Below are 13,802 nucleotides of genomic sequence, written 5' to 3'. Positions count from 1 at the left end.
TTATCCCAGAGAGCATTTTTTTGCAGTAACATAAGTCAGAAGAAAATGACGTTAGAACCATTCCACAGGTTTCAAATGAAAGAGCATGAGCTATATTTTCAACTTGGTTTAAAACAAGTGAATAAAAAATGCATTTATTAGTAATAAATAATTATGCAAAAGTATCGTAAATCTTTCCTTATAAACTTTTTATTTTGTTATATAAGAAATTATACGTATTTATTACATTTTTTTATCAATTATGATATAGATAACATAACTTGGTAGTTGAGCAGTTAAAATAGGGTAAAAAAATTAATTTTTTTGGAAAAAGTTATTCAAAAAGTTTATAAAGAAAAATTGACGATACTTTTGCATAATTATTTTTTACTAATAAATGCGTTTTTTATTCACTTTTTTAAACCATGTTCAAAATGTAGCTCATGCTCTTTCATTTGACAACTGTGAAATGGTTCTAAGGCAATTTTTTTCTGACTTATGTTATTGCAAAAAAATGCTTTCTGGGATAAACAATTTGAATAAAATTTAAACAATTGAATGAATCGCTTTGAAATTTTTATCACATATTAAGCACCAAAGAGCAAAGAGCCCTCATTTGACAAAAATTTCAAAGCTGTACACTAATCATTACAACAGTTATTGAGAAAATATGTTTTTTTGCAATTCCGACCTTTTTTCGCAATTATATTAACAATAAATGAGTATATCAAACTTTGTAATACGTCATTTTAAAGCTTTTCCCATAATCTCGAAGATTTTTGTACTAAAAAAATCATAATTGTCACTGTTTTTCGTTGATTTGAAAAAAGGGGGAAAATGCCATTTTTTGACAGTTAATTGTTTATAAATAAAAATGGCCGCCAGATTCTACGTAGGAAATAGTTATAATTTGTTCCTATAGGTATTACCTAGTCGAAAAAACGCTTCAGTACCCTGGCTGCTCAAGTGTCACGAACAGGGTATATTTTTGTCTTATTACCCTGACCTATACCTTTATAAAGGATTTTATGGGTTTTTGTAATAAATGGTATACAGCCAACTACAGGAAATTTTTTCCTCGTGGAGTTTTTCTTTTATTTAAACAATTAATAAACATAAAAAAACTTTTTCATTGACTATTCGCGTTTTGTTCCCGCTAATGCATATGTCTGCAAATTTTCATTCATTTGCATTGAAGACAAGGCAGTCAAATTAACGTCTAAAGATTTGACCCAAACGATTGAACTAAAGAAAAGCGTTTAAAAATATTTAGCATTTGATTCTTAAGGTAAACTTATAAGGAAATTTCTTAAGATAAAAGTATAATTATTCTTGTCAAAGCCAAACTCAGCATTAATAGCCAATTCGAAACAAAAAAGAAAATGGAAAATAGATCGAAACTAGATATGGGAAAACTTAAGAAAGCAAAAGAGGAATATAAACAAAAAATAAGGGAAAGTATACCGGCCACTAGATATTTGGAAAACAAAAATATGGATGAAATAAATCAGCTATTAACAGATACATTAGCAAAGGCGGGAAAAGAGGTAGCACAAACAAGAATAAAAAAGGAAAACTATATATCCCAGGAAACAAAAAACCTCATGAGCAAAAGAAAAACATTAATAGAACAAGATAAGAGAAACACAGTAGATTACAAAGAGGTAAACAAAGCTATCAGAAGGAACATCAAGGAAAGTCAAAGGAGAGTACAGGAAGAAAAAATAGAAAAAACCATTGAACAAAATAAAAATATGAAGTGCTTAAAACCACAGCTGGGAAGCATACAGATTAATAGTATAAAGAACAAAGAAGGTATAGAGACCAATAATATAGAAGAAATTATACAAATAACACAAGAATATTATAAAAACCTCTACAATACAAAACAGAAACCAACACAAGAAATCCTTAAACAATTTCAAATAAAAATAAAAAATGTCAATTCCGACTTACAACCAGAAATCAGTAAAAATGAGATAAAAAGAGCACTCAAGGAGATGAAGAATAATAAATCGCCAGGAAAAGACGGGATAACTGTAGAAATGCTAAAAAATGGTGGGAAAACAACTAGAGAAGTTTTGTACACACTTATGAATAAAATATTAATGACAAAACAAATACCCAACACTTGGAACGAAGCAGTAACATTGTTACTATTTAAGAAAGGAGATAAAAAGGATCTAAAGCAGCGGTTCTCAACCTTTTTGAGTCATGTACCACCTACAGTTATTTTGATTATTTTTGGTACCACCTATATTACCTATATTTTTAGGTTATATTATCAAGACTTACTAAGTACTACTATTTTATTTTTTTTTGGGTTTTGTGTACCACCGCAAATAATGATATGTACCACCAGTGGTACATGTACCACAGATTGAGAATCTAAAGAATTACAGACCCATAACTTTACTAAATGTGATGTACAAACTATTAACCAAGATATTAACAAACAGATTAACAACTAAATTAGATGGATACCAGGCAAGAGAACAAGCCGGATTTAGAAAAAGCTTCAGTACAAGTGACCACCTTTTAACGATGAAGATATTAATCGAAAAAGCTAACGAATATCATATCCCGCTATACATGGCATTTATTGACTTCGAAAAAGCATTTGATAGTGTGGAACACTGGGCAGTAAAGAATTCTCTACAAAACAGCAGAATAGACTACAGATATACCGACTTAATTACAAATATATATGATAAGGCAACAACAACTATTAAGCTAATGAAACAAACGGAGCCTATTAAAATAAACCGAGGAGTAAGACAAGGAGATACCATCTCGCCCAAGCTATTCAACCAAGCGCTAGAAGATGTGTTCAAACAAATGAACTGGGATGGTTTGGGTATAAACATAAACGGGCAATATCTGAATCACTTACGATATGCTGATGATATTGTATTAATAGCAGAAAGAAGTGAAGAATTACAAAGAATGATGGAAGAACTAGATAGAGAATCGACAAAGATAGGACTGAAGATGAATTACAGTAAAACAAAAACCATGACCAATCAACAAGAAGAACTAGTAATTACAGTGGCACAAACAAGAATAGAACAAGTAAAAGAGTATATATATCTAGGACAAATCACTAGATTAAATAAAGAAAATCAGACCGAAGAAATAAAGAGAAGAATAAGATTGGCCTGGGCATCATTCGGAAAACTGTCTTATATTCTAAAGAACAGAAAATACCCGCAATACCTAAAAACAAGAGTCTTCAATCAATGTATACTCCATGTTTTAATATATGGCTCTCAGACATGGACGTTTACAAAAGAGAATATGGAAAAAAATAGCAAAGACAGAAAGAGCCATGGAAAGACAAATGCTGAACATTAAATTATCAGACAGGAAAAGAAACGAATGGATCCATAACAAAACAAATATGAAAGATGTCTCTACCCAAGTAGCAAATCTTAAATGAAAGTTCGCCTGACACACCCTATGGCAGAAGGATGAAAGATGGACTAAGATGATTATACATTGGAGACCGTTGAACCACAAACGAAAAAGGGGAAGGCCACAGATACGATGGTCAGATGACCTGAAGAAACACACTGGGTCAAAATGGATGCAAATTGCCCAAGATAGAGAGGCATGGAAGAAGGAAGAGGAGGCCTATATCCAAGGATGGATGTTTAGGGCTGATTAGATAGATAGATAGAAAAGTATAATTACAACATAAAGGCTGATTTATGTTAGGACCGGAACGTGGACGACACGGCTGTCTTACGGCCCACATAACAATTTCATGTTCTTAGTAGATTCATAGAACATACTTTTCAGAAAAAGTATATACTGAGAATATGCGTAATTACCATTGCGAATGTGCAGAGCACATACTGAGTATATACTACATTACAGTACTTAAACGTTCTACGTATATACTTAGAATGTACTACCGCACTTCTTTTCAGTATATACCAAGAATGTTCTTTTTAGAACATTCCAAGGACGTGCTATAAACCTTCTATGTGTATACGTATACTTAGAACATACTACCGCACATCTTTTTAGTTTATACCAAGAAGGTACTTTTTAGAATATTCCAAGGAAGTGCTATAAACCTTCTATTTATATACTTAGAACGTACCTACTACCGCACATCTTTGAATGGGAAGAATATATATTTTTAAGAATATTCTAAGAAAGTGCTATATTGCTTAGAAGTATGTTTTCAGCATCACCTAATCTCATCTTAGGTTCTACTGGTTCTACCAAATACTTATTATATTTACATATTTTAATTGCAAATGAGAATGTAGTTAGTACCTACATTCTACAATATTACTTAAAAAGTAAGTACATATTTATAAATTTTAGTTATTTATATAAATCATTATATATTTAGCTAAACTAAACTATGCATAAGTAACTAAAATTTATATAATACTTATATGTACTTACCTATTTAATGAGTTACCAAAATAGATTATATTTTATGTATTTTGAAGCACCGCAAACAAAATAAAGATATTACAATAAAGCTATTGTATGTATGTTCTTTAGTCCTAGTACTACATCATTCGTCTTCATCCTCAACACTACATATGTAGATCCATAGATGATACAAATAATGAAATAATGCCTGTTTTCTTTTTCATATTTTACGGTTTTTTCCTATCCCTGATCCATTCAGGTAAGAAATGGTCAGATGGGGGATATGAATGTATGAATATTGTGGAATAACATCGGTGGTCAGTGTTGCCAAACAAAGAGAAATTTCCCTTTTTGCGGGAATTTTCAACATAAAAGGTGATAGGGAAAAAGTTAACTCAAAAGGTAACTTATCCATTCCAAATTGTAAAATATTAAGAAAAAATCAAAATAGGTATTTGAAAATAATTAAACATATCTTCTCAGATTTTGTAAACAGGAGGGAAGTTTTTTTTATAAAAGTGGGAATTTTTAAGGTAAGTTGACGGAGAAAGCTTACTCAACGGTTGGCAACGTCAAAGCCTTTGGTTGCTTTGGTTGTGCAGTTTGGCACGTTTTGGTTCTGCGAAATGGCCCATTTTGAATTGAATGTACCTAAATACAAATTCCAAGGATATAAAAATACTCATGATTCATGATAAACTCGAAATGGTAAAGTCATTTCAATTATGAAAACGAATTTTTAATAGTATCTATGTAAACGTTAATACAATTAATGTTTAAACTTTTTTACCATACAACAATTTTGAAATGAAATTCGTCTAATACTACCTACATACATAAATTTTATTAATTATTCTAAAATATAACGAAGTTGATAAGGCTAATATTATTCATACTTCCTATACTATACATACATATTATTTTTAAGATATTTTAAAAGTATCTACTTATAAGTATGTGTTAAGAATGTACTTATAAGTATGTGCTAAGAATATTCGATAAAGGTATATTCTAAGAATAGTATCTACTTATAAGTATGTGTTAAGAATGTACTTATAAGTATGTGCTAAGAATATTCGATAAAGGTATATTCTAAGAATAAACTTTTACGAATATTCCGAGATACTACGTACACGAATGTACTCAGTATATTCGGTACGAGAATATACTTTAAAGTATATGCAAAGAACATGAAATTTAGAATGTTTTTTAAGGTACATGCTATGCTTGTACTACGCATATACTAAACAGAATATACTCCGACGAATGTTGGTAGTATATGCTTAGAACATGATACGAACATCATTGTTATGTGGGGGGGAACGTTGAAGAATCGCCTGATATGAAAAGCATTGGATAGTTTATCATACAACGGAACATGGCGACTCCGGGGACGTGTTGCGACGTGCACTTTCTATTGTTCTACGGCACGTAACGTGCACGCCCCTTCCTAACATAAATCAGCCTTAACACTTACAGTCATACGACGTTTTTCCCCACCCTGTTACAAGTAGTCCCAGAGGATCGTCATGTTTCCAGTAGAGACACGCTGGTTTTACAGTATCTGAAAAAGTGGCATTTCTTTTCAACTCGATGATGGCAAGATCACCGCGTTTTCCTAATGGATCATAAGATTCGTGTATTCTAATTCTCTTAAAATCGATATCTTGATGATTGGTATCATTGATTTTTGTTACTCCCATACGGGCTCTTAATGGTTTCTCTTTAGACACACAGTGGGCTGCTGTCAGCAAGAAATTGGGAGAGATTAGAGATGCCCCACATTTCCAGCTGAGCTCTCCTGGTGGAAGCTTGCTGTCTTCGTAGCCCAGTGCTACCTGTAAACAAAATTTAATAAACAGACGCTGGGTTTTTCAAAACTATTGTCGTAGTTCCTGATAATAGCTCTATTTTGAATTCGTTTGGCCACCTTGTATTATTATGTACAATGTAATGTTTACAAAAATAATAATAACTCTATTTTTTCATTCTTACCATATGCGGAAACTCTTTGTCCACAGCATCTTCACCATCTGTTATATGAAAAATAATACTTGATCTAGAGTCTCTTTCAATTTCATCACAAGCTAAAATAACAAGAAAAGTGCTTTTACTATATTCCTATAGGTAAAAATTTTAGTTTATTTAGTTTCTTTTTTAATCTAGATGTCAGAACCTAGAGAAGATAAGCCAAAAAAACCAACTCTAAAGACGTTAATGAAAATTGGAGGGAGATTCAACAAGTTCTAAAAGAAGCGAGAGAAGAAATACTTGGATCCATACCAAAGAAAAGTCATATGTGGATGACAGACGAAATACTAACTCTCATGAATGAAAGAAGAAAATATATAAACAAAAACATTACAAAATACAAATCCTTAAACAGCAGGATTAGAAAAGATATAATAACACCAAAAGAAAGACGGTTAACTGAACAGTGGGACGAAATAGAGGAATATAAAAAGCAATGAACGTGGGGAAAATAAAATAATATAGGTAAAGTCCTTTTCATGGGCATTTTCAGTGCGTCAGTGCACAAATAATAGAAAAAAGGTAATGGTCCGTCATAATATACATTTATAACAATTATTCTAACATGACATTTTAGTTAAATCTGGCAGTTGTCACATTTTATTGGCAATTTGGCATAAGAACAAATCAATTTTGTTTATTGCATTTATAAAATGGAATTTTCTTTGATTTGTATAGTATAAATTGTAGAGATTATATTCGTAGATATATTATACAATTCGTAAATAATTTTTTTCGATTATAGCACCATCTATCGACAACTAGAATAAATGTTATAAATTTCTGTAATCACGGACGTGCCTTTTTTTCTGTCACATACAATTTAATGCGTTAGAAAGAAATCGAAAAACTGTGACTCAGTGAAAGATGCCTATGAGAAAAAGAATACCTACATATTTTAAAAGATTCAAACGGTAATATTCTCATAGATATAAAACAACAACTAAACACATGGACATAATACGTAAAAGAACTATTCGGGGATGACAGACAACAAATCATAGCTGAGGAATCTAAAGAACCGGGACAAAAAATTTTAAAACAGGAAGTTCAATACACATTAAAACAGACAGATAAGAAGGGAAAAAGGCTACAGGTCCGGATGAAATTCCGATTGAGTTTCTTAAACTGATAGATGAAGAAATAATAGACGTTTTAGTAGAACTATATGATCATATTTATCAAACAGGTATTTTACCAAAAGAATGGTTAGTATTCACATTCGTAGATATTCCTAAGAAGCAAAATGCAAAAGAATAATCGAACGATTTGGGCTGTAGAGCTATTGGAAAGAGAGGGAGAAAGTAATCATAGAATAAAGATTCTTGGACAGATTTCTTACCTTGTTGGTATTTTCTTTTAGGAAATTGTCCTTTATTGCTGGTGCTGGGTATTTTGGTAGGTACTTCCGTACTACTGCCCGGGTAGGAATCTATCTGTGTGGGCCCCTTTTCCACATTGTCGGGACAACATATGACTTCGTCCAAATTGTCCCAAAGACACAGTTTAAAATTGTGTTTATGGAATTTTCGTATCGAGTCCAATGCCTGCGGGCATTCTGTGGCCCTTTTGCATATACCAGGTACTCCAGAAGTGTGGCATTTACTGCCAACTGCAAAAAAGAACAAAATTGATTACAATATCAGAATATTGTTCTGAAGCTATTTCCTGGTGGCATCTTATGCAATTTGTTTAAGTTTGAAATTAAATTTACTTGACATTTCAACTTCCACTTCAGAAATCGTTATCAAAAATGAAACTGAAACCGTTGTGTAGATAAAGTCCTGTTTACAAAAATAACTTTAAACACCATTTTTCTCTTAAACTAACGAATAGAATCATAAATATTTATTTTATAGTATTATATTATACCAACTAGAAATATGTAATCGGTTGCTAGTAATATCTTTTTAATTACTATTACTTCGTATGCTTCATACATTCTTCAAAGAAACTATTTTTACAAATTAACTTGATTATCTCCAACTCCTAGGCCCTAGAGCTAGACGACAACCCCTACAAAGTAATTTTTCCAAGTCGCAAAAAAATCAAAACTTACATTCATAACCTTCATAATCCTTCAAAATACTGGAACCACAGATAATGGAGAATGCACAGAACACAATAAACACCAAGTTATCCATAACTTCCAAGGCACAATTTTCAAAAATACAAAAAATTCATGTTCATTGGCAAGATCGATATGATGACGATGACCGCTAATGAGGATGCAAAGCGGCTACTTTCATCTGCTCTACTGTTTCCCTTGTTTCGTTCACTCGATTCTGATTATCAATAACAAAATAAAAAAAAATCATCATATATAAACTATATTTCTATTGTCGATGATGACCAAAGAGTGATGTGATGTTTAAATACCAATAGAGACAAATTAATTTTTATATCTATTAATTTTCAAACATTAAAATACTTAATGTTTGAAAACTAACTTTGCTAATGGTAGGGGAGCCCAAGCGGGGATTTTTGCAGTAACTCGAGCGCGTCAGATTATCATATGGGGAGAACCCTGGTACCCTGTAGATGTACCTCTACCATATATTGCCTCTAAACACAGGGGAGTTCGTTAAGGGGGGGCCGAAAAAAAAATCTATCCTTAGAAAAACTCGAAATTGTCAGATTAAGATAAGGTAAGTTAAGTACATGCAAAACAGTGTATATTTAAAAAATCTGACGATTTGGGCGGAGCGTAAGGAAATGGGTGAGTCACAAAGTTTCACAAGAAAAAAGCGAATATTTCGCGAAATGAACGATATATATAAAAACTAAAAAATACGTGCTCAATATTTGTCAAAAATCTATCGAATGATACCAAACACGATTGCCCACGGAGAGGGGTGGGGTAAATTTAAAATTTTAAATACGAATCCCGCGATATTTCGCGAAATGAACATCAGATCGAAAAACTGAAAAATACACTTATTCAATATGTTTGAAAAATCTATCGAATGGAACCAAACACGACCCTCCACGGATGTGGGGTAGGGGGTTACTTTAAAATTTTAAATAGGCGCCCCCATTTTTTATTGCAAATTCGGATTCCGTACGTAAAAATAAGTAACTTTTATTTGAAAGATTATTTCGAATTATGGATAGATGGCGCTATAATCGGAAAAAAACGATTGTTGGAAATGGAAAATTAAATTAAAAGTAGAAAGTCCCCACTAAAATGGAAAACTTTACTTAACTTTTTTTGGTTTTAGAACCTACTCTTCACAACCCAATAGGTCCCCAATAGTGCAGTCACTGAAGGTTTTTACCTCCGATTTCGTTGAACCTACATCGATTTTCATAAAAGTTGGTGCGTAGTTAGAGGATACCTCACGGAACAAAGCTGACATGATGCCAATTTGCGCTTTTACCCTTGAGGTGGATGCCACCCCTTCTCAGGGGTGAAAATTATTTTGTTCAAAATAATACCATAAATCGAGAAAGGGACAAATTATAAGCAAAATTTGTTATATAAAGTTATTAACATAAATCAATACTTCTTGAGTTATTAAAGATCAAAAATTTTATTTTTTTCTAAAAAAATGCATGTTTTAAAGCAGTTTTTCACGTATAATTCAAAAATCAAAAAAGTTATTATTACCAAAATTGAAGATTATAAAAAATTAAATACACTTCTTACTTAAAAAACTAAATAATGTTAGTTCGCAGTGAGTTATGGGTAATTGCATGTATATTTTTTTCGACGAGTTCTCAATGTAAATATTCAAGCTTAAATGACAGGAAAACGATGCATTTTATAAAATATACCTGCTCAACATTTGTCAAAGTACTTTAGAATACCTATCAAATGAGCTCCCGTAGAAGTTAATAACATCAATATTAAGCAAGTTATGATGAAAATAAGAGAACCCTTTCGAATATTTTAGGAAAAAGTAAAAAATTAAACATACCTACGCCATTTCCACAAAAATTTAAATTTATAGTAATCCTTACAATAATTTCTTTATATTAGCAAAAATTTCATAAACTTTGACTGGTTTAGAACGCATATTTTTGAAAAAAAGTTGTAATTTTAAAAATACAAAATTTTTAAAATGATCGTAATTTTCATTTTCTTTTGATAATAACTCAAAAATTACTCAATTTACATAAAAATGTTATTTAACCAAATTTTAGTTTTTTCTGTTTCAAATACTCTACCTGTTTCATTATTTCTGTGGGGTAAAAAATAACCGAGATAGAAACGTTTAAAGCTTAAATTTTGCTGCGAGAACCATGTAACCGGGGAAATTTAACCTTTTATCTTTAAAAAAGTAAGGCATTTAAAATATTAATTTCAATGTGGTTTAATAGCCTTTCATTAACTTTTAAATTGTTGTTAGGTGAACCTGATATCTTACAAACTAACGGAGTTATTAAAAAAAAAATTTTTAAAAGTTAAATTTTGAAAAATTTTTGGAGCATAAATTTTAATGCTATCAACTTGTTCGAGGGTTCATTTGATAGATATTTCTAAGTACGTTGATAAATTATATTTAATAAGTTTATGTTATAAAATTCATCTCTTCCCGTTATTTAAGCTTGAATACTTAGATTTGGGTATTAGCCGAAAAAATATAGATTCAATTACCTATAACTCACTTTTAGTTAACACCAAAAGGTTTTTCCAGTAGGGACTTTATTTCATATTTTATTAGTTTCAATTTTGGTAATAATATTATTTATTTATGAAAAGTTATTATGGAGTTATTTATGAAAAATTTGGCAAAAACATGCATTTTTCTCATGAAAAATTAAAATCTTTGATCTAAAATAACTCAAAAAGTTTTGATTTATTTTAATAACTTTATATAACAAATTTTGCTTAGAATTTGTCCCTATATCGAATTATGGGGTTATTTTTAATAAAATAATTTTCACCCCCGAGAAGGGGTGGCATCCACCCCCAGGGCAAAAGTGCAAGTTGGCACCATGTCACCTTTGTTCCTTGAGATATCCTCTAACCACTCACCAATTTTCATGCAAATCGATTGAGGTTCAACGAAATCGGAGGTAATAGTTCATATCCATCTTCAGTGACTGCACTACAAAGCGCTCGAGTGACTGCACATTTAGCATACTTTCCTCCCCTACTATAACGCTTCAGCAAAACGACGATTAGGTTTTTATTTATATTTATGCAATCAAAACTACTTCCTAAAAACCATCAAATTACTTTTTTCGAAAAATAGCTCATAAATTGTAGGTAATAAAATGCCTCTCGTACAGATCACTGTCATTTTTAAAACAATAATTAATGTATGTTTAACATATAATTTGGAGATGTAATTAGTCTTTGTACATTATCATTAACTGCGTCCTGCAGTCATAACAAAATTGAAAAAAACTTATCTTGGCATATCTGGTATTTCTTGTTCTTGATGTATGTTTCAGTACACATTTTTATGTTTCATTCATCTCACACTTAGTGGTCTTGCAGTTTCTCCCACGTAGAAGTTGTTGCACGTATGCAATACAACTAAAAAGGAGATACAGGAGGCCCACAACAACAGCCTAAGAGAAGCAGCCAAAGTCCCAAAATACGTCGCTGAACGATTCTCATTCCGAGAGTTACAGCAGGCGAGAGTCACAGGGATGATAGCAGACAAGGCAAGGGTAAAATTCGCGGAGCTGGAGCACCCCCCAAGTTCCATTTTGCGAGAGATGCTAGGGTATGACGCTTTCCACCGGTGGAAGCACAAACGTCGTAAACAACAGATAGTGGAATAAATAAGTAAAGAAAGTGGACAAAGAAAATAATGTAAAATAAATAAAGAGAGATAAAGAAGAATAAAGAAGTGAAAATAAAAGTAGTAGATAGTTCGTAGCTAGAAACACCAAGTGCCGAAGAAACATGTAACCCATGCGTAGGTCCAATACCAAGATCCTAATTAAAGGCAGCCTACAAAAAAATATAAAAAACGGCGTAAGCCACCAAAAAAATAATAAAAACAAAAAACCAGGGCACATAGGGACCAAAAAAATACTTGAGCACCAGGTCACTGGACCGAGCCTCGTTTGGCTCGGTACAGTGACCTGGGGCCCAAGCAAGCAATTTTTAGTTCGCGGACAAGTCAATAGAGGATACAGGCATAGAGCGCTTCACGCTGGCCTAGTTTTGAAATCGATTAGGGTACCACGTTGGAATCTTATTACCCAGGATTCCCATGTGAAGAGCATATGGCTGATAGTTGTGCCCCTATAGCGCATCAGCGTGCTAAGGGGGAAAGGGATGGTCTGGAGCATTGGAGCGGGGTGAAGTGACTCATGTTTTTTACTTGGGTTAATACATCTCGCTCCAATGAATTGTTAAACCCGAATGTGCCTTTCGAAAGGGTGGACATTTCCAGGGCCCCCGTAACCGGGCGTGCAACGCGTGCGGCGCACGCGGGCGTAACCCCAAAGGGGCGCCAAACCGAAGGTTTGGTAAATATGAAATATTTATTTTAAATGAGATAATCATTTTTTATATACAATTTTAATTATTTCATGAACAGCTAGAGAAATCTCAAAAATCAAATATTGTGTTATTACTGAAAAAATAATTATTCCCGTCCTGAAATGTTGAACTTACTCCGTCAAAATATATTACATTTTGTTGTTTCTTCCTAATTTTTTTCTTTGAAGTAGATTGAATTAAGCTTGGCGTACCATCCAATCGATTTTACAGACTAAAGCGACACTCAAAATAGTCAAATAAACATCAAATCACACTCCTTGACGAGTAGAAACATAAATTATTAACACCCATAAAACGCAACTTAGCAGTTTTACTCCAACAAAAACACAACTTGCTGGATCAAGCAGTTTTACTCGTATAACTTGAATCTTTTACTCGAATTTATGATAATTACCCTTAAGTAAACAATTACTCTATGAATTATGTTTATGTATTTGACTTGAGTATCTTTTCCCTTCTCGTCTATGCGTTTATTAGGCACAAACATTATTTACTGTTACTGGTGAACGGGTGGTTTCCTGCAGTGAAAGGTTTAAAATTTTATTTTATATCGGTGTTAATCATTACCTACGACTATTATTGCAATAGCCGTTTAATTTGTTCTGCCCTGATTTTAAACTTTTGTTTTCGGGTAAAAAATATAGGACAATCTTTTTTATTTGTTGTTATTTTAAGTGGTGTGGAAATTAAATTAATTGTGAAAATGGTAGGTAGGTACCTATCATAATCATTGCATAGAATAATAATAGTTCATTTTAAGTAGTTACAATCGGGTTTCCTCTAATAAAATCCATAATTTAGAATTTATTTTGAAAAAAAAAGAAAATAATCAAGACATTGTGTATACGTAACTTAGAACCACATGGGAAACTTTTTATTACTAAATTTACGGAAAAAGTTTATTCCTAATAAAATGCTTTGCATAGTC

The 13,802-nt window shown here is 32.1% G+C and overlaps 1 protein-coding gene across 2 annotated transcripts in view; it reads right to left on the bottom strand.

Moving 5' to 3' along the window:
- LOC114327129 (serine protease persephone-like) overlaps positions 1-13,802 on the bottom strand; it is a 129,647-nt gene that overhangs the window by 17,977 nt on the left and 97,868 nt on the right. The window contains exons 2-4 of one of the 2 annotated variants that reach the window (XM_050646332.1): positions 7,748-8,017; positions 6,370-6,461; positions 5,852-6,212 (exon numbers count right to left, since the gene is read on the bottom strand). The exons of the other annotated variant lie outside the window; for it this stretch is intronic. Of the exons in view, the coding sequence (XP_050502289.1) occupies positions 5,852-6,212; positions 6,370-6,461; positions 7,748-8,017 (723 nt within the window). The remainder of the gene's footprint in view (positions 1-5,851; positions 6,213-6,369; positions 6,462-7,747; positions 8,018-13,802) is intronic. 2 annotated transcript variants of the gene reach the window in all.

Source organism: Diabrotica virgifera, chromosome 3 (assembly GCF_917563875.1).
Source record: "Diabrotica virgifera virgifera chromosome 3, PGI_DIABVI_V3a".
Taxonomy (NCBI): domain Eukaryota; kingdom Metazoa; phylum Arthropoda; class Insecta; order Coleoptera; family Chrysomelidae; genus Diabrotica; species Diabrotica virgifera.
The sequence above is the reverse complement of the archived record's forward strand: the minus strand, read 5'-3'. Positions and strand labels throughout refer to the sequence as shown.